The sequence below is a fragment of the Solenopsis invicta genome, chromosome 9 (genome assembly GCF_016802725.1).
Source record: "Solenopsis invicta isolate M01_SB chromosome 9, UNIL_Sinv_3.0, whole genome shotgun sequence".
In the NCBI taxonomy this organism is placed as follows: Eukaryota; Metazoa; Arthropoda; class Insecta; order Hymenoptera; family Formicidae; genus Solenopsis; species Solenopsis invicta.
This window is the reverse complement of record NC_052672.1, coordinates 6,062,051-6,084,224: the sequence shown is the minus strand read 5'-3', so window position 1 is coordinate 6,084,224 and position 22,174 is coordinate 6,062,051. Positions and strand designations below refer to the sequence as shown.

The window sequence follows — 22,174 nt, the reverse complement described above, 5'->3', positions numbered from 1 at the left end:
GATTGCACGCGGAATCAATCGCGGAGAACCGAGGGCGACGGTTTTGCAACACGCCCGCGCCGCGGAATACCGGAGCGTGCGAAATACCAGCAGAAACTTTCGCTGTTAACGCAACCGCGAGTAAGATCGCGATGTACGGGCGTCACGTACCGCTCGAAGGAGAGTTCGAACTTGCAATTAGTACGTAATGCACGCGCGAACAATCGAACGTGACATTCCGTTTCATTTCGCGAAATAAAGTCCGCCACGCGAATCGATCCTTCATATGCGGCTTATGCGTGCATGCACGATTCGCTCCGCTGGTCGATTGCCGCCGTGATTCATTGCGTGATACCCGAGTTATAGTTTATTGCCCGGCTTATTCACCTTCCTCTTACTCATCGCGATATGAATTACCGTAAAACGCTCGCGACACGTACCCCCTTCGTTTCGTCACGCATTCATAAATGTTGCAAGTCTCGAATTTCCATTGATCGTACGAACTTTCGTTGAATCATCTCTCGGTCTTTTATTCATTAATTTTTCTTTCTTGCATGAAATTATCAACGAAATGGAAATTCTCTTAAAGGTGTAACGGGTCATAATATTACGAAAAATTTTGTAGAATACTCTAGTATTACGTTTGAGTATCTATGAAAAATTTTTTCACAATTCACTTATTGATTTAAAAGTTATTTAATTTTTGTTAAAAGTTATTTAATTTACTCTTGATTCTTATATAAAATCGCGTTTAGTACTATTTATACTAATATTATATTATTTATATACTAATAAATTAATAATATAATTATATATATTTATATGTTAATATTTATTTTATTAATTATATTATATTATATTTATTTTCAAATTTGATGAGGAAGTAGTATTATCAATTAAATCGAAACTATTACATATATTAATAAAACTCTAATAAATATTCGTGCAAAAATTTATTTAGTTCCACTTATTTGTTTAAAAGTTATTTATTTAAGACTGCAGCAAAATATATAGTGATTTTTACTGCAAAAATTATTATAAATCAAATGTTTCATTGTTTTCATCTTTGAAGCAGTTTCAGAGCCAAAATTCGGGCATTAACGAGCCAAAACTTTTTTTTGTTGATTAAAATAAAAAAGAGTAAATTCTAAGAGCCTTCATTTTTTAAATTTCGATAATTTTTAATCCGTATATACGTATTGTACAGCCAAAACATGCATAACTAAAGCGGAAACGACGATTCTGTTATCAAAATGTAAAGGAACTTAGTTAAAAAAAAACATTTTCTTTTATCTAATCGAAAGGTTTCCTACAAAAACAAAACAAATCCAAAAAGTAGAATTTTTAGATAACAAAGAGTTTCTCATCTTTAAATCTGTTTATTGTGTAAATGTAATAATTTGTGTCTGAACGTACGTATAATAGATATAAAAATAAAGTTATAGGCTTTGATTAATATTTTGAATATTTATTTTTAAAAGAAGAAAACAGAAAGTTTTCGAACTTGGTTTTTACGGGCATTTTATATTTACTACTCATTTACATTTATTATTATACATTTTATTTTATCACATTGGTGGAACAAAGTTGATCACGACGTATACTTCTTCTGATAGAGAATGATTTGACGCTATGAACCAGATTTTTTATAAATATAGATTTGTTTAGTTTTTTAAAAAAAATCTTTAATTATTCTAATCTCATCAGAAAAAGTACTTACTATGTATATATTTTGTTGAAAAGATTATTTTATATAAATATGGTGGTCCATATTCGAAACGCGGTTATAAAGTTAATGCGCTTTTTCGTTATTCTATCTTTATCATTCATCGACGTAAAACAAGGATAGAATGACAAAAAAAGCGTTAACATCTTTAGGAGCACGTTCTGAATACGGGTCAGTTTGTATAGATGTTATCTTAAGAATAGTAATAAAATCAGGTCATGATTCTTTATCGATAATTCCATTTTCGAGAAAAGCCGCGCGTAAATTGATGAAAAGTTGAATCCAGTCTTTCGAAGTTTGCTATATATAAATTGTAACTTTGATTTGTTCAATATAATTTAAAATTATATCTTTTCACAGTTTTTGCTGATCTATCGTAAAGCACGAGCTGGTGAATTAGAACAGGATTCCGGATTGAGCCAACTGGCCAGACTTACCGAGGTCGACGTCGACGAGGTCGGTGTTACAGGTGCTAAAAACTTCTTCGAGGCCAAGGTATATTTCACATTCAATCTTTCTTATCGCAAAAAAAACAACTCTGGTTGCTTTTTACGCTTAAATAAATTTCTTAAGCGTTTAAGTAAACTTGTTCTTCGTTTTAATAGACTCCAAATTTTACGATCCGAGTTTTTTAACAAATTAATTACACATATTAACTTCTACTGCTCTTTTAAAAACTATTATACGTTCCGCATTTATATAATTATATATTTTCTTATATTTTAGAAAATAAAGAATATTTAAAAATATAAATTAAGAATATGCATAATGGTAGCCGTACAAATAAAGACATTCTCGTAAAAATTTATACGTTTATATTGGTTTACCATTTCTTTTATTTTAATATAAGTTGCAAGAAAATAAAAATTTATTTTTAGTCTTTTATATTTGGAATGAATAATATGATAAAATAAAATTAGTACAAATTTAAATTTCAGTATTTTTATTGATGATTGCTGTTTTACTTTCTCACAGCTCTATTTTCATGACCATCTTTATAATTATAACTTTAAAACATAATTGTATATTCTTGTGTATTTTTCATTGCTGTAAAGAATTAATTAACTGCTGGTCTAATTAACTACTGGTCTCACAGCTAATGCCGGGAAAAAATAGTTTCTTATCAAATCTTGTTCATCCTATTATCGTACAATCGCGAGCGCAACAGTTGTAGATTAGGCCCAGAAAGCTACCTCAGCGTATCGTGCTGAAGAAAAAATGCACGCGCGAAAGCGTAACCCAAACGAGTCGCATTTCGATTAACATTTTTTTCTATCGTCTTTTTTTTTGCAGATCGAGCAGCTGCGAAAGGCCTCGAAGTTCGAGGACGAGATTCGCATGGAGCAAGAGGAACGAAAACGCGAGGAAGAAGATAAGGCGGCGAGGCGAGAACAATTCCGACAGAAAGCCGCGATCTTCGGCAAATAATTGCAAAGCGAAAATCATGGGAGAGCGAAAGCCGCTGCCTGCTCGCTTGTTAGAATGTAAAGATGGATTGTTTTCTGTTCCTTAGGCTTAGGTTTATTTTCGATGCTCGAAGACGTCGAAGCGATATCCGATGCCAACGAGCGATTCTGTAAACCATTTAAGCGCGCATCGGAGCGAAGTGAAATCGAGACTTGATTACGATGACGATTGTCAGGAGAATTCAAAGTGATGGTTGAAACCGCGGTATAGTTTCCTTCTATTATTAATGTGCAAAAAAAGAAATTTAGTCATCTATAATTTTACAAATAATTTTTTTTGCGCCTGTTGAAATATCAGAATTCATTGAAGCAATACTTCGTCAATCTTAATTTGAAGATGGAACTTTTCGTTATATCGAACATTTGCAGTGAAGTCTCAACTCCGGATTTCAAACAGAGACAATAGTAAAAACAATGAATTTTCTTTTCGCAATTTTTATTTTATATTTGTTCGCATATTTGTGTATATATCGCGATTTGAGGCAATATTGCAATAAAGTTTACTGTATGTGAAATGCACTATCATGAAACGTGATAAAGAAGTTTTAGTAACATTCGCATGGTTGTATACGCGTAAATTTTACATAGAAAATTGAACATTTCAAAACGTAGCTGATATCTAATACATATCATAGAGATATATTTTAAAGTTGGATAACGCGCAAACTATATTCTCACTTGCTGTTTTAATAACAATTTTAATGATGTCTTGTTGTAAAATGTTTAACAAAGGTTAAAAAGCACACAATTAATTAATAAATGCATAAAGTGTTGCTTAACACAGTTGACATTCAAGGATTCAAATTTTGCGCGAAGTTCAGAAGAGTCAATATCGAATAGGTGGCCTGTTTTTTATCACCGATATTACACGACTATAGTATATAAAATTTTCAACTTTGATTCCTAATATATAATGAGTAGACTGAAAAGGGAATTGATATGAATATTTGCGCTATTTTGCATTATGCTACAAGAAAGAATAGCCTTAATTACTGCTGGGTTTTCGATAGTGTAAGACTCTGTAAGATTTGTCGGCGAACGTATCTTAATTTTTATTAATAATAACAATTATTTTATAGGATTTTTATTATTTTTTTTTATTAAATAAGAATTTTTATTGTCAAATTAAACGACACGCATGATACTGTGTACGTATAACATAAGAGAAATATGCATGTAGATATGCTGTATATTCATTCGGATGCGTGTGAATGTGTCAAACTACAGATCTAGATATATGCGTGCTGTTTATTTAATTTCCAAAATTGGGATATTGGATAATTAAGTTTTACGGTACAAGCATTTGATAAATGACAAATTCATTATTATGAATAACGACTACTTTTATCAACAGTTTATTCTATTTATGTCCAACTTCGACAGATGGTTTAAATTTTGACTGATAAAAAAGATAACTCTTGTGTATTCAGCGATAAGTGTGGAACTACGAGAGCTAAAAGGAAAGACTAAAGAAAATCGTTCGGATTTTCGGATTTTACATAATAATTTAAAAGAATGTGTCCAGAATATTTTATAACATTTTTAATTATGTACTATTATTTTATAATCTTCCGATTTTTGTTTATCATATAAATATTTAACATAAGTAATCGCTCAAAATCTTAAAAAATTATTATAATTTCAGCGATTATATTAAATAATTCCCAACTGATTGTGCCTACGCAAACAACAAATTCTCATTTAATTCTTATTCAATTTATTATCGGAGAAGTGATATTATGAACATCTGTATTATCTCTGTTATTAAGTGACAAATTAATAATAATTACTTATAGAATTGTTTATTTAATAGCTTATCGTTACGTAGTGGCGCTAATATGTCAATACACAATAGCTAACAATTATTATAAGGCACTTTTACTTTTCAGCATTTTGAAACTTTTTCAAGCTACATTTAAATATTTAATTACACTATTTCTTCATTGTTTTTAAATTAGAGCATATTATCACACAAATGTATGTCCGAGTGTTTCTAATTATTTTACTTTTTATTTAGCTATACAAATTTTAAGTTACGAAAAATTATTTAATAACATAACATTTTGTTAATGTGGATATATAAGTCTGCTAGTATGGATACTATCTAGATTTTCATAACAAAATATTTCTTTGATAAATTGATTTTTACTCTAAAGGCTACGTTTAGAAACATTAGATATCATTTTATCTTTGTTGTGTTGAATGTTATACAAACATAAAATGATATCTCTAATATTTCTGTACGCAAGAAAATTATATATATATATATATAATTTTGTAACAAAATACTATATCTTTTTTCAACAAAATCAATTTTTAATTTTATTTTTGTGATGATTTATATTACAATTCCCGTTCTTGTTCGATCCGATATTGTCATATTTTTATAAATCACGTTCTAAGCAATTTCGTAACTTTGAACATGGAATCTATTAAACAACATTTTATCGATGAATATAATCGTTAAGTTTTAATACAAAATATTGATTATTAACAAAGAAAGGTATTGAATAAAATGTAAATGGGTATTCATAATATCATCTTCTTTATTAAAATATTACTGTTAATATTTTTATCATCTTTAAATATTTTTTCATCATAAGTATTACGATATACATTTTCAACGACACATTCTGTATATAATAGTATTAATATATTAATAAGTCACAGGAATATCTAATGTAAAAAGTGTATAAGCTATAGATTGTAAATAAATTTATTTTGCTGCAAATTTTTATGTATCTAATGTATAATGGCATTATATAAAATTATGAAAATTTTATCGTGTTATTATTTTTAATATAAATAATCAAGAAAATGAAGTAAATATATCCATACGCGTGAGCAAACATTATATGTATTTTATTAATTGAAATAGGAAAATAAAAAGACTCATACGATATTGAGTGAATGCAAAAGTTTATGCCCGATTCCAATAAATGCCATTATATTATAGTATTAGTATTGTTCATCTGTGGAAATGTAATATTCAACGATTACTTAAGCAAAAAACGTGTGCGTTTTGATTGAATTTATGTTGTAAAACAAATTTTAAAAATGGAGAAAAAGTTACATTTACAGTATATTATGTTTTATAAGTTTCGGAAGAGTGTAACAGTAAAAACTATCATAAAAAACATTTAAGATGTTTATCAGGATCGTGCAATTTGAACTGTTAAGAAATAATTTAAAAAATGTAAACGTGGTGACTTCCATCCACCTTGATTGTGATCTAAAATTCGTGTTATACAATGATATCATTAGGCAAACTGCTTGGTCTATTTGAATTTATTTAATTTTTAATGTATTATTAATTAATTTAATGCAGTTTTAGTTCATTGCATCTTTAAATGAATGTTTATAAAAAGTTCCAAATAGTGACACTAAATATTTTTAAAACAAGATATCCATGAATCTAATCTGAATGTTTTTAATATATCCAAAACGTCCAAAATGTATATTTTAACCCTAGCTCCCCACACATATTTTTAAATCTGAAATTTTTTAATTTTAACTTGAAGCAAAAAACCAGTGAGGTTTTTTAATTGACTCTTTGGACTAACAAAGAAAAATAGTTCAATATGAATCGTCCCAGAAAGTTTAATAATTTAAAGTATAATAAATTGACATTTTTGAAGAATCAGCAATTCGTGATTTTATACTAATGAATAAAATTTCATAATTTGAACAATATAAAATAACAAATAAAAGATTGTAATGAATAAATATTATTATTGTATATATAATTTATTAGTACAACCTCAACAAGAGACTTGGAAATTTCACAGTGTTTGCCGCGTCAGCATGCAAAAGGTGAAATAATATTATAATATTACAATGCACGTAATAATGAGTATACATTACATTAAAATTATTTTTTTAATCCTACAATTTTATGTACTTACTTTTATATTATTTGGAATCCGGTAAACGTATCTTTAAAAAATAAGGGTATCCAAAACGTCGAAAACTTACAAGTTACTCACGCAAGAATTTTCTGCTTGGGTATTTCCACTTGATTGACATATCTAAGCATAATTTGCTCAATTTTAAAAAAGCTAATTAAAAAATTTATTGCGTGTGATTGATTTCAGAAACATTTCTGTTGCAACATTTTATATGACATTTTGAATTTTTTTATTTCTAAATGTTATATACTTTAATGTTTTTCGCTTACTGTGTCATGTTTACGAAATCATTATAAGGCATCTGTTTAGTATGGAAAATTTGAGAATATCACACACAAATTAATGATTAGAACTTAAAACTTTGTGTGTAACATAAGATCTTTTATATCACTAAATCAGATTTTATTCGTATCGGCTATGATATTGTAACCATAACACAGTCTTCCACATAAACAATCGCCGATTTATGTATGAGCATCGCTTTAAAATTTTTCGTTTACAATAGTTATTTTTATCCGAGATTATCTCTCACACATCTGATAAGATTTGATTCTCTACTATTTTATACATCTTTTAAAATCGAGCGTAAAAAAAAGTGGTTTAGAGATCACTTATAATGAATGTTTAAAAACTGTTTAGGCCATACACGTTTCTGTAATGCATAAATAGATACTAATGTATTTATTAAATGTCTTTAACATTTTTAAATCATTAAAATGTCTCTTCCCTTTGAAAAACTACAAAAATACGACAAAGTTATTGTCGTTCTTCAATAACATACCGGTAATATTTTTGCATTCTTGTAGTTGTTTCCATAAAGGTTACAAAAACGGAATTTAAAAAAAATTAAATTAAATGTATAAAGATTAATCGGTATCGGTTATTTATTAATATTACTTTCATACATTTGATTTAATTCTCTGAATCCAATACTGTTAAGTCGAAAAGATAAAAAGAAACGTTGTAAGAACTTATGATAAATTGTTTTCATGCATATAAAATACATTAAAAACTGCATCAATTTTTAAAAGTTTGTTTTTTCATCTTAACTTTTACTGGCCATCGTAATTTTTTGTTCCTCGCTAACCATCGTGGGCCTCGCCACTAGTAACTCGCGTTTTACGCTTCTATTAAACTGTTAAAGGGTATAATGCAATGGTTTTCAAACGTAATTTTACTTAGTTTCAACTTTCTAATATATTATTAAAAAGTGAAATGATATATTAAAATTAAAAAATAAATTAAGATTAATTATAGTAAAAATTTATTTTTCTGCCAATTTCGGTATTAAAACTAGTTTTCCAGATTAATCATTAATTTTACTCTGTATTATTATTAATTATGCTTAATGACCAAAAGTCCATCCACTGATTTCCTTTGGGTTTTTCTAACTGATACAACCTCTCCCTCGTGTGCTGTGCTTTTGATCTCGTCACGGCTTGTATTTTAAATATAGTTCTCTTTTAGAGATACAGGGTAAACATGAAAGAAGTATAGAATAGTATTCCTGCAAAATAATAGCAGCTTTAAAAAAAACGGAATATATGCATGAAATCATAAATAAAGATAAAATAATAATTTTATTGTAAATTAACATATTTATCGTGTTTAAAAATTAATTAATAATTTAGAAGTTGTTTACAAGTGAAGAAATAGATTAAAAAATTGAAACTATATTGACTATAAGAGCTTTTAAATAATTTTTAATTTTGCCCTAAAACTTTATTAATATTTTTACTCTCTTTTCAGTTATGGAAAAGATTGAATAAATATTCATTCAACTTCCTACTAAAAAATTAAATTTTAATTTACAAGATAAAAATTTTGCAACACTTGGAAACTTATAAATAGCTTATAATTATATAATTCAAAGCTATTCTTTTTTTAATTCCGCAAAATGGAGGAGTGGAGGAGAAACAGATTTTCAAAAATCAGCTGGTGTTATGCTGAGGCGTTAAAACAAAGGGTGCATTTGGAGAGACCGCTACTAGCGCTATTTGTGTTTCCTACTATCATTAATTAGATGTAACAAGGATAGACTGATTCAAATAACGCTAATAGTGTCTCCCCAAACACACCCTAACAGAGCTCTCAATTCGCTTTTTCGCGTTAATCTATGTCACATCGAGAAACACGTGTAAATAATGTGGATGAATGTTAAAGAATAATTATATTAAAGCAACGTATTCTCAGACGGGACAATGTGATAAAAGTAATGGAACGAGTTGATTATTTACAGAGACATATACAAAGGAAATGAGTATTCGACTGCATGCACAGATAACTCGCTGCAATGTAACATCACTTCAAGAAAACAAGAAAATTGGTGAATAAAGAGAGAACTGAGTGAAAATCGCAATTTTGTTCAAAAAGTAACAGATAATTAATCAATTAACTTACTTTGATATGATGAATTGATTAATTATCTGTTACTTTTTATTGCGATACGTTAAATAGGTTTTTATCTTAATTGTTTTGTTGATAAACGAAGTAAGTGATAGAGTGATTTAAATAGAGATACATATGTGTGTATATATATATATATATATATATATATATATATATACATATATAAATTAATCTCATAAAAACGTTGTAATTAATAAATATACAAGAATATAATCTTTGCTTAGAAAAGAAAAATAAATATTGAAGATAAATATTGAATATTAATTTTGGTTTTAAAATTTTAATAATCACCTATTACATAATAATAATTTGATATCAAGTATTGTATAACTCAATTTAACATGATATAAACATAAATTTCTGCTTAGAATGATTTTAATATAAATCATAATGTGTATCATAAATAAATGTTTGTATCATAAATAAATAAAATAAATATAATAATTCAAGTTATTATTAAACAGATATCAACTATTTCTGTCCGGAATAGCAAACGAAAGAAGAATTGAAACACACAGAAATAAAATTGAGTGCAAGAAGGCATATGAAATAAGGCGGTTTAAAATTTAAGCAATTAAAGAAATTAATTTAAATACGACTTAAAATAATAATTCAGCGAGGAAAGTCTGAAGAAATTTTTTTTGAAGAACAGTAAAAAAGACATGTATTATTTGTGGACAAGTGAATTATATCTTTATTAAAATAAAATATACGTAGAAATTTTTAAACTACAAACTAGAACAGCAGCTTTGAAATGCAATTGCAAAGTAACCGAAATAATAATCTAGAAATGTTAATTAAGAACGTGACGTTAAATTCAGATAAGCGATAATAATAGAGATACATATAGTTTGCATTGAATAATTATAATTTTACAGAACTATGTCTATGATAAGGTTCGCTTTGCTCTGGCCTGGTATTACCCTTGATGAGAGCATCGTCGGAATGGTATTTGACAAAATGTTGCCCATCAGGGGAAATCTTTATGAACAATGTCATCGAGTGTGTTTTAAAACCGATATACGCGATAGAAGTTTATGGGTTTTACGTTCAATATTGGAACGTTACTCTAGAGTTCGGGTTTCCTCAATGCGAGGAATCTGAGGATTTTGAGGCAACGCCAATGTACAACAGCGAAATTATGTCGGTAAATTGAATTTAAATTGGTCTTGTTCATTTTTAACTTTAAGGTCGTAATGTCACAACTGACAAGATAATAGTCAAGTTTTATAAGAAGTATAAAGAGAAACCTAGAGAAGATATTAAATGCTTTCTTGTTTCGCTTATACATATATCCATTTACATCATTTAGAAGAAAAATAATAATCACCACACTTGACATTCCAATCATATAACTAAAGTAAAATGATATTTAACAACAATTGTTTAAACAACGTTTAAATAAAGCGTTAAAAACGAGCGGCTCTTAAGTAACTGAACAAATTGTTTGTAGGTTTCCTTGCCAGCTTGCTTTGAAACACATTTCCAGCTAACAGAAGAAAACATATTAATGAACTTAATAATTGTTCACTGTCGATCAAACGAAGACCAACAAGTGGAAGTAATTAATACACCTACACCTGTTCCGCAGCTCATACACATCAGAAAATGTTGCTTCGGCGATACAATATTCGACAACGGCACAAGATCATGTGTGATTCGGTTAAACGATTCACAGAGTCTTGAAGCATTTTTGCTAAATAAATCGACTGACACAGAAAGCGCGGTGATAGCCAGCCAGGGTCCACCTGAGTGCGAAGGGCCGATTGTTAACTATGAAATTAATGAAAACGATATCTCCCTATGGAACGGTACATATTTGGTAAGCAAGAAATTAGAACTTCTAAGATAATTTTTGAAACTATTGCATGTCAACTATTATTTTGAGTATTGTGGATATTTAATTTTTTCAACTAGGTTAACAATTACTTAAAGGAAACAAAATTTCTGTTTTACACAACATTTTATTGCACAATATTATTGCTTTTGATACTTTATTTTTTCACTTTTATGCACAAACAAAATACACATTGACACATATGATTGCTGAATTATAAGTGCTTTTGTTAGCAATTAGAATACTCTCTAACAAAAAAATGTAATATCTTTAGCATAAGCTGTATGAAGCAAATGTACGGAATTACGCCACTGATTTGAATGACGTCACCGTAATTTGTTTTGTGTCCATAATAAAACACAGATGACTAAAAATATTTAAACATTATCGGAAAACAGTCATCAAAGTGTATCAAGCGGCTCTATCAAAGACAGTAACTGCACATGATGTGACTTTCTGTGAAAAACGGTTCTCAAAAACCCATGTCAAGAATCTGTCACTTGTACTCATCCATGACTAAATTCATTCTTAAATTATTATTACAACCAGTACATTATACTATATTAAAGGCTCGTTAAAATCGGAGGGGAACATTCTTTTCCCTTTTCTTGTAAGTTCCTAATCATAAAATGTTGAATCGACTACCTTCCTTTTATTGCTAAAGCTCTTAATTAAAATTTTAATTACATGTGCCAAAAGTGAAAAACGTTTTAAAATATAAAGTAAAAATGAGAATGAATACTCTGTGAAATGTAATGTTTAATGAATGGATGCAATTTTAGCGTGTGTACATAACAGTTCGTTTAGAGTGGCAGGCAGTTTTAAGATTAAGAGGATTGAAAGCTCAAAATGCAATTCAACTTTCCAATTTTCTCAACGCCTAGTATTTTATTACTTTCATTATATGTACAAGTCGAATTGGAACAATAAAACGCGAGGGTATCAGTATAAAATTACCTTTCATTTCGATAATTTTTCAATAATATTGTAATAACATTGTTACATTATGGCAATATTGTTACAATGTATGCTTGTATGATTATTATATTTGATTTTATGTATATAACCGCGATCAAACCAATGGTGCGATTTAGGAAACCAAGACATGGTGCGATTTAAGAGACTAAAGCATTTTGTAAAACTTTATTTATTTAATTTACAAATAAGAGTACAAAGTTATTTGAACTTTGCTAATCTAATTTTAATAATATTGTGATTATTAAAAATTATCGAAATTTTGATTATTTATTTTACCTTTTATGCAATCAAACGAAATGTGTTGAAAAATAGCAACGAAGTTACCATTTTTTAAAAATAATAATTACAAAATTTTTATTATTCTTAACGTGTTAAGTTCAATAGAAGATAATGATAATGTTATGTAGTTACCAAATAATCCTGCAAAGAGTGTACAAGTACTGTATAGTTGAATTTATACGCAAGGTGGTGCAATTTAGGAGCCGGTGCGATATCGGCAATTTTATTTTATGCTTTATGAAATAGAAACATTACTTTCTGTCGATGTAAATTAAAACATTAAATGAATCAAATAACTTAACAGGTGAAGGTTCCAGTGTTCAACAATATTGTCAAAGAGGAATCTGCTACTGAGAATAACACTTGTCTTGATATGACGACAGAATTTGCAGTTAAACGAACATTGGCAGTCCGTATCTGCAGAGAACTGGAATTCTGCGACACGAACGCTTGTATCAGAAAGTGCTGTCCCGAAGATACATATACTTATGAAGGCGATTGCATTAGACTCCCTGTACCTAATGAACTGGGAGAATTTCACAATGCTCTTGCAAACGCTGTGAATCAGACGAACACGTTCACTTTCGACACGACCAAAGGTACTTTTAATCAAAGTTATCAAACTGGGTAATTTTTCTCAAATTTTTATTACATTGTGGAGGAATTTCTGAAAAAAATGTAAATATAGATCCTTATATTTTCTTCTTTCAAAATTATAAATTTTTTTAAGTCGAGAGATATTTGACCGTTACTGTGACAACATAAATTAAAGAAAAATTTCTTCTACGGTCGTAGCTAGATCTTAGTGCTTGTATTTATTCGTGTGATTTTATATACTTTCCTCAAATTCAATAAACTGTGCGTCGAATTGTTTTTTCTGTCATAACACAGCTCTAAATTCAACAAGATTAAGTAATATCACGTTTCATTAAATTGAAATTAATATTAACCCTCTCCCCCCTCCTTCTTACAATTTTTTCAGGGGGAGGGAATTAATATTAACTTCAATTTAATGAAACGTGATATTACTAAATTTTGTTGAATTTAGAGCTGTGTTATGACTGAAAAAACAATTCGACGCACAGTTTATTAAATTTGAGGAAAGTATATAAAATCACACGAATAAATACAAGCACTAAGAGTATAAGTATAAGTATTTATCTACGATCGTAGAAGGCATTCTTGTTCAATTTATATAAATTTTTTGTTCTTCCAAATAGTTTCACTTGATAACAACAAAACCTAAACTTTGAGAAAAATCATCCAATATAGCAACCCTACATCTTATGATATTTAAATACTTCTATTCCTTTCTAAGAAAAATTTATACTTTTATCTTTATTACATTGCTTATTTGTCATTTAATTCTACCCACAGAGAAACGGAATTAACTTACTTCCCTTTAATTACTTAGGTTACGGGGTTTTGATTCAGTTTCCGTGTGAAGTAATGCACCATACCTGGGATCCAAATGATTGGGAAGAATATATGTTACTGACATCAAATGGACATGTTTTCATCCTAAATCATGATACAAACGATAGACACTGCTTCGACGTCATGCATAACGAATTCGACAACTCTTCTTATTTTGATTTTTTTGTGTGACGTATACAGTGAAATTGTCCCTGATAATAGGTATATCTTTTCTATTACCTTAGCTACAAAATGTGATAAATGTATATAATTTTTTGCGATAACTGTATATAATTATCATTTGTGTACATTTACCAACTGCTATTCCATTACTAGTTTCACTTTTCAGCTACATCTCTGTTGATGTGAACGAATTGAGAGATTGTATTAATATGGGATTTCTCAATGGTTTGTGATATCAAAAATTTGTTTCGGAAAAGTAAATTTGTGTTGATTTTCTAGTAATTAATTAAAATCCAATGCATTATATTAGACTTTCGTTAACAATGCTAGCGCATTATTATGCATTCAGGCTCTTATTCCTTCTACCGCAAATATTTTTAATTTTGATTAATTTCGACAGATTTAATTTGTTTAAATTTTACAATCTCAAACAATAATAACATGTCGTAACATGTCGAGTACCATATAATTACAAAGTACTCGAGTATTCGAGAGCTATAAATATTTTAGTTATATATATACGCGGCACAAGAAGAAGCATTATTTAATGTATAGAAAATTCATGAAAATAATGTCAGATCAATTTTTGAGCGTTAGATAAACGTGTCACATTTGTATATCCTACGAATTATGAAATCTAAAGTGCATTTTTCGTTTAGCAAAGACTGGTTTGCCATATTAGTCGTCAAATGTGTATTTCTGGTGATGACGTTGCTAGTGTACGCGTACTTACCAAATCTGCAAAATATTCATGGAAAAACGGTCATATGCTATGTGAGCAGTGTCTTACTGAGTACCACCTTCGTATTCATTAAGGATTTGCATGAAAGAATCACGATTGAGCAACTAGGAAAGACATTGTGCAAAGCATTAGGTTTGTATACACATGTCTTACGGAATATTCATATACGAATAACGTTAAAGAACGTAAAAATTACTTTTCTAGCTTACATCGATTGTTTTTTGATATATTCAAAGAATTTCTGGCTTAACGTTATGTGCTTCGACATATGGCGGACTTTCGGGTAAGTCATACATGATGACATCATTGGGTCAAATGGAATAATCTAGGATTGAATAAATGAGTAGACAATTATTTTATCGTGCAGAAAATTAATAATTTAATAATTAATGAATTAATCAATTTTATAATTTCAATACTTTTAATACTTAAAATTTATTATCGTACAAAATTATTTTTTAATTTATCTCAATGGTATCTCAATTATTTCATTGATCTTTTACAAACTGTTTCACCAATATTTAATGATTCTTTGTTAATCTCATTTTTATGGCTAATCCTATTCCAATAGCATATTTATTAAATTATAAGTTTTAATAACAATTATAATTTTTAATTGTGCGAATATATATTTATAAAAATAGACGAAGAAGTATTAACTTTTTAAATATTAATAACTGTTTTCGTAAATAATTTTTACATAGTATTTTAACAAAATTATAATAATATGGCAAATTATACTGTTGATGTGGCAATCATCATATAAGTATATTTAAAAATTAAATTTGGAAAAAATTGTTTAATATCCAGATACAATATGGCAACAATAGAAAGCTTCTTGAATCATTACGCAAGCGTCATACAAGTTTCTCACGCTCCGATGTTTCAAAATCTACAATTTATAAAAAGCTAAATTACGTTTTTATCATTCTTTCCATACTTTTTCTTTACGTTTTGATGTTCCAATTTAAGGTTTGCGCTTTATTTTCGCCAGGATAATAAAGTGATAATAAATCTAACAGAGAAATCTCGCGAAGTGTCACCCCGATTTTAATGAAACTTTATGTACATTTTGATAACATAATTAGATGATTTTAGAAAATATTAATTGCTGCCAATAAACAGTTTAAAAGGGTGAAATCATCCCTTATGTGTATAGCGGTTGTCAGCTTTTTTCGTAATACCTCAAAAACTATTTTAGATATCAAAAACTGTTTTTATACAAAAATTTTACAAAAATATTACTTCTATTTATTTCAGTTAATAACATTTTCTAAAAATAATTATTAAAAAAATTTTTTTAAAATAATTGTTTAAATAATTATTATAAAAAATGTTATTAAGGTGAGTAAACAGAGATAATTTTAAACAAATAATTTAATTAAAGATTTAAACAATAGTACAGTTAAAATAACGTAAGAACGTTTCGGCTCTACTTATTGTTAGTCTTTATCAGCCTATTAGATTCGTGTCTAAATTTACAAAATTAAACTGTTCTATTATTTTTACGAAAATTTTTTCCTATCTAAAATATCTAAAAATACAAATTTTCCCTAACCTATGTAAATTCATTACATGTAATAATCGCATACCGTCAGTAAATTTGATGGCGAACGGGCACTCTAATAAAGCGGATGTAAATTTTTGTATGTGTGTTGTTGACCCGTCCCTTCTTTTGATGGAATGAAGAGACCCATAATCCAAGTAGCACAAGTTTTATTACATAATGTATTGGACACAAATCTTATAGCTGATGCTTTATACTAAAATTATTGTTAGATTTCTGTGACGTATATAGCAATATCAAGTAATATCACTATATTATTTATTTTTATTAGGTATATAAATGACGCTATTGTCACGTTAATTAATTACATCAGTCAAACATGCACATTACATGTGATATAGAAATGACGCTATTGTGACGTTAATTAATTATATCAATCAAGCACTAACATATGTAATATAAAAATGACGCATACCACATATGACAATGTGGTAACAATGCATATGTATATTGTACATACAGGGTGATTATTAATGAATGTACCCACTTTTTATCATAGGAGCATTTGTAATTTCCAATATAATATTATGTTAGAAATACGTATCCGTCGGTAAATCATGCTCCTATGGTAAAAAGTAAGAACATATTAATTAATAATCACCCTGTATGTATTACCAGTCTAATAGCAACATCAAAATTACTTATTAACTTTGCGACAAAAATGTGATCCTATAAATATGACTGCATAAAAGTGCCATGCATTTTGGATCAGTATCGACGATGAAGATTTCAGATTACAATATAAGTTGTCGATAACTTGCTGTCAAATTGTTACATCAACTTGTCAAGAAATGCAAACCTAATTGCTAAAAATCCGATAATAACGCATGCTATAATTAAAAGCAACATTTCAGCATTTGTATAGACACAATGCTGACTTAATAAAATTTAATAAGTTAATGTTAATTTATCTTTTTCACAGAACTTTACGTGAAAATAGAATTATAAACAACCGCAAACAAAGGAGACGATTTCTATTGTACTGTTTATATGCGTGGGGCATCCCTTTCCTGCAGTCAATCCTCATTATTGTTGCCGATAACACGGATATACTGCCAGATTATTTGAAACCTAGTAGTTTTGACGAGTTTGCATGTCGATTAACATGTAAGTTGTTTACAATCTATAACAGTTTTCTGAGATGATATAATGTAAGTTAGTCAATACTAGTAACGGAGTTCTTGGAAATATTACCGACCTCTTGTAACGATAGCTCACTCATCTGATGTTCAATATTTCTTCAAACCTTCTTGATATAATAATTTATGCAACAAATAGATAGATATGGTAATTAGAAAAAGTTGAGAATTAATATCAGATCAGTTGCAATCAGAAAATTTATGTAATATTAAAACTTGATTATATTGAGAGGAGAAGATAAACGTAAAATTTTCTGTCCCTTTGTATCACAGTCCAATAATTGAAAAGTTTTCTCATCTCGAGCAACAGAATTTGACAGTCCTATATCATTGCTCTTCAATGTACAAACTATAAATGCATTTAACTATAAGAGATAATAATTCATCTGTTTTATATAGAGTAAATTTAAAAAGAAATATGATAATTACATTTATTATATTTAATAATAAATCCTTAGATGTTTTTAAAAATTATTTTTAATAGAAGTTGAAGAGATTAATTATAGTTTTTCAACTTAAATACTTGAAATATTTTTCCATTTCTGTAATTAAATTTTTCAAATGGTATGTAACATTAAATATCAAGAAGGCGATATTATGGCTACATCGGACATTATGGCTATTTCTATTATCTCCGTTATTAGATGACAAACTCAAACAATTGATTATGAAATTATTCATTTAGTAGCCGTTTTTTAATGACCTGCCGATATACGATAGTTGACGATTGTAATAAGGTATTTTTACTTTTAAGCGTTTCTAAACTTTTTCAAGAAACATTTTAGAAACTTAATTACAATTAATATACTTCGTCATTGTTTTTAAACTTGAGCGTACTATTACACGAATGTATGTATGTAAACTCGAGTATTTTTTTGTTATTTAACTTTTCATCGGCTATACATATTTTGAATTATGCAAAGTTTAACAATGACATGGGATTTTGTTATTATATTTTTTTAAAGTAAAATTTTTATATCGGAATATTTCTTCGTTAAATTAATTATAGAGAACGATATTGAGAAACATTAGAAGTATTTTATAATAGTTATTTAATGTTAAATAGGAGTGAAATAAAATTTCCAATGATATGTCTAAAGAACGTTTATGAACGCAGAAAAATTCTAAACTAAATTAAAAAGTATATCATTAAAAATATATAAGTAAAACAGCATCAAAGCCAAGCTAGATTTTCGTGCTAATATTATTTATTTATAATTTCAAGCAAGTCGTTTAGAAACATTTAAACGCAAACGTTTCAACTCTCGTATTGGGTCATTTTTAGTGCTATTCAATTTATAGGATTCTCGACAAATACACATAAATCTTTGTGTTTCTATTTTAATCTCAATTTATTTTAATCTCAATTAATAGTCTTTTTATAATTTTAATGTCAATCTTATCATATTTTTTTCACGTTTGACAATAAATCATCACACAGTTTTTCATGCTTTTGACAAATAAATTTTATTGAATATTAATTGACTTTTAAAGATATTGGCGTTATTAGACAAATTAATAGATTTTTGATTGATATAAATATACACTATTGAAGATAAACAATTTTGTGCGTTGTGACACCACCAAGAAAGAAAAAAACTACGATGTAATTGTAGTAAAATGTTAATTAAAAGTCGCCACTATGTATTTAAGGAGAGCCGCAGTTAATTGTATAAAGAATCTGAACATACGGAATTATTCTCATGTAATCCACAAAGAATTATATGTGTATTTAACGACAATTCTACAAATTGAAATAACACTAAGGGTAAACCAATACAAGAACTAGCTTCAAATAAAAAAGTACCTTCGAATTTGAAGCAAAGATAGAGTTATAAAAGTTTAAGAAGTATAATTATTGAATTATATTTTGCAATTTAGTTTTCCCTCTTCTTTACATAATTAAACACGTAAAATTATGTTTTTTATTAGTAAATAAATTACTGAAACAAAATTTAATTAAATAATGCAAAAAGCATAGTGGAACAAGGAGAGGATTTCAACTTAATATGTGTTAACCTGATACATTTAAGATAAAAAAATAATAAACATTCAGTTAAAATCTTTTTTTAGGCGTACGACAAAATTGACAAATCTGAAAAAAAAAACGAATATAATATGTCATATGACTTATCTACTGAATTTTTTTAGAAGTGGTCAATTATTTAGATCAAGAAAAAATGCGATTTCAACAATTCAAGGTTTTTTAAAAACAGAATTTTTAGCAAAAATATTCGAACTTATGTATATTGATACCGTTTATAATCATAAATTTTTTTGGTAAAAGTTAATTTAGATTTAGCACGGAAAAAAATATTGATGAAAAATCGCATTTCTCGCAATATATCGAAATTGTATGGGTTTTCTGAAAAAAAAACTTGATAAAAAATTTTCATTTATTTTTATAGATATTTTGCCCCGTATAATGATTGATTACTCACAGCGCCAAAAATTCCTCTCCTTGTCCGACGATATTTTTTCTAGAAGAACAATGTTTTTATATTTGTGTTACAATTTTTTGTGTATAGCGTAATAATTTTAAAATAGTTTAATTAAATTTTATTACGATTTTAATCAAAAGATCAAGAAAATTGGAATAACTACGGCGATTTAATCTTCCTTTATGGTCTGCTAACGATTTTGATAATATCTAACATCGTGTTCTTCATTCTCACGACAAAATATTATAATAAAGTAAAAGCAGATATAAAAAATGTAATTACGGATCCCAGAAGCAAACAACTTCATTCCAGTAGAAAGAGGTGAGTGCTTTTTGAGTCTTAAAACTTCAATTTTTATTTTTGGAAGTAATTTTAAACTAAATGACAAAATTTAACAAAAAATTTGTAGGTAAAGTAAATAAATTTTAAACGCTTATTTTAGGACCCATTATGTTGATTTTATTATTTTTATCCTATCTTCAAAGTTCTGCAGCCTACGCAAAAATGCGAGAATTGCTTTCTATTTAAAACTGAAACACAGGAAATATGACAATAAAATAATGTAGATTCAGAAATTTATTTTATATTGTTGACTTTTATTATAAATAATTAGTTATTTAGATAACTGTGCTTTATAAAAATAACCATTACTTAGATTTAGCTATCAAGTAAATACCATTTTGCAGTAAAGTAAAAGAGAAAAAATGGGTACATACAAATTATTGTTATTAACTTGCAATAAATGAGGAACGCTTTATACACAATTATTTTGGTATTATAGCGAATGTCTAAAGAATGCTAAATATATTGTAATACTAGAACAGAACATTTATCTAATTTTATAGCTGTTTCATCTGTATTTATGAGTGATATCTTAATGTATCGTTTACTTAATTTCCAATTTTATTCTAAAAAAATTATGTTTATATTACTTTTTAATCGATTGTATTTTTTAATAGATTTATCATGATTGTCAAACTGTTCATCGTCATGGGACTGCCATGGATATTTCATATAGTACCCTACTTCTTCGACAAATATTTAGGTTACGATCATCACTGGAAGATGTTTTATTACATCGACTGGGCTTTCTATTATATCGAAGATTTTTTAATTTTCATTATTTTTGTTTTGAAAAAAAGCGTGTATAAAGCTATTTGCAAACGATAGAGATCAAAAGATATCAAAAAATCGACTTGCAACATAACCACGATTGTTTACTTATAGGATAAGGGAAAGCACGATCAGCAGTATATTTTGTTTCATTTACGCGACTTATTCTTTAAAAAAAAGTTGATAACTAGCCATATTTGAGAATTTGAGAGATCGGAGAGGGAGTAACGATAGGAGAAAGTAACGATTTAAATAAAAAAATAGATGAACCGTACTATGAGTTTGGTTCCGGATGGTCCCGAGCAGCAATACCATGAATTGAATAAAAAAGAGAAACGGACAGAAAGATCGTAACAAAAGTTTGAAAAGACCATTGCCTGAAAGACACTCTGCTCTAGTGAAATTTGGTTTATATCAAGTTAAGTGAAGAGAGGATGATATTAAAAAATTCATCATTACATCGTAAGGCAATCTATCGGTTTGTTTTCTGTCTCTGAATTTTCTGATGGGACTAGTGTATACTTAAAGAAAATAGGTACATGTTTGAAAGTTAGCAAAGGAAGAAAGGATGTTTCAGTGTATTCTAGTACAGGAATAGGAAACAAATATTATGTGATCGTTGAACGGTTGTTCACCACCAAGATTTAACGAGCCCAAGTGATTCCAAAGACTTGTCCAGGTGCGAAAATGTAGATCAGACGTAGAACATCTTAGTCGGCTCGTCATTAAGAAACTTGGAAGCAATAAGTAGGCCATGTTACATACACTTACTTAATTCATTATTTATTAATCAAATAAACATTATATATGTTAATCCATGCATATTAATAGTATCTGCATTCGGCCAAGTTCAGCCATACAAATAAATTTCTTCTTGAAAAAAAGAAAAATGATTTCACTCATTCGACACGCGTTGAACTTTGCCAAATAGATAATATCAATATTTTAAACAAACAGCATACATATAATAAACGGAGTGTTATCTTTACGT

General features: G+C 28.1%; 3 protein-coding genes across 4 annotated transcripts in view; all 3 read left to right on the top strand.

The window, feature by feature from the left end:
• Positions 1–6,897, top strand: part of LOC105199176 (EF-hand domain-containing protein D2 homolog) — a 30,873-nt gene extending 23,976 nt beyond the window's left edge. Inside the window, exons 3-4 of the mRNA XM_011166147.3 lie at positions 2,066–2,200; positions 2,999–6,897. Coding sequence (XP_011164449.1) covers positions 2,066–2,200; positions 2,999–3,133 — 270 coding nt within the window. The 3' untranslated portion in view covers positions 3,134–6,897. The remainder of the gene's footprint in view (positions 1–2,065; positions 2,201–2,998) is intronic.
• A 2,827-nt stretch (positions 6,898–9,724) lies between these two features.
• Positions 9,725–22,174, top strand: part of LOC105201065 (G-protein coupled receptor Mth) — a 335,046-nt gene continuing 322,596 nt past the window's right edge. The window contains exons 1-2 of one of the 2 annotated variants that reach the window (XM_039453765.1): positions 9,725–10,635; positions 10,942–11,310. The gene's annotated coding sequence lies outside the window, so the exon portion shown is untranslated. Of the gene's footprint in view, positions 11,311–22,174 lie in introns of both variants that reach the window. The other variant, XM_039453767.1, reaches the window with a different exon arrangement.
• On the top strand, positions 12,593–14,803 carry LOC120358712. Its single transcript, XM_039453790.1, has 2 exons — positions 12,593–13,181; positions 13,997–14,803. The coding sequence occupies exons 1-2, from the start codon at positions 12,956–12,958 to the stop codon at positions 14,188–14,190; spliced, it is 420 nt and encodes a 139-aa protein (XP_039309724.1). The 5' UTR covers positions 12,593–12,955; the 3' UTR covers positions 14,191–14,803.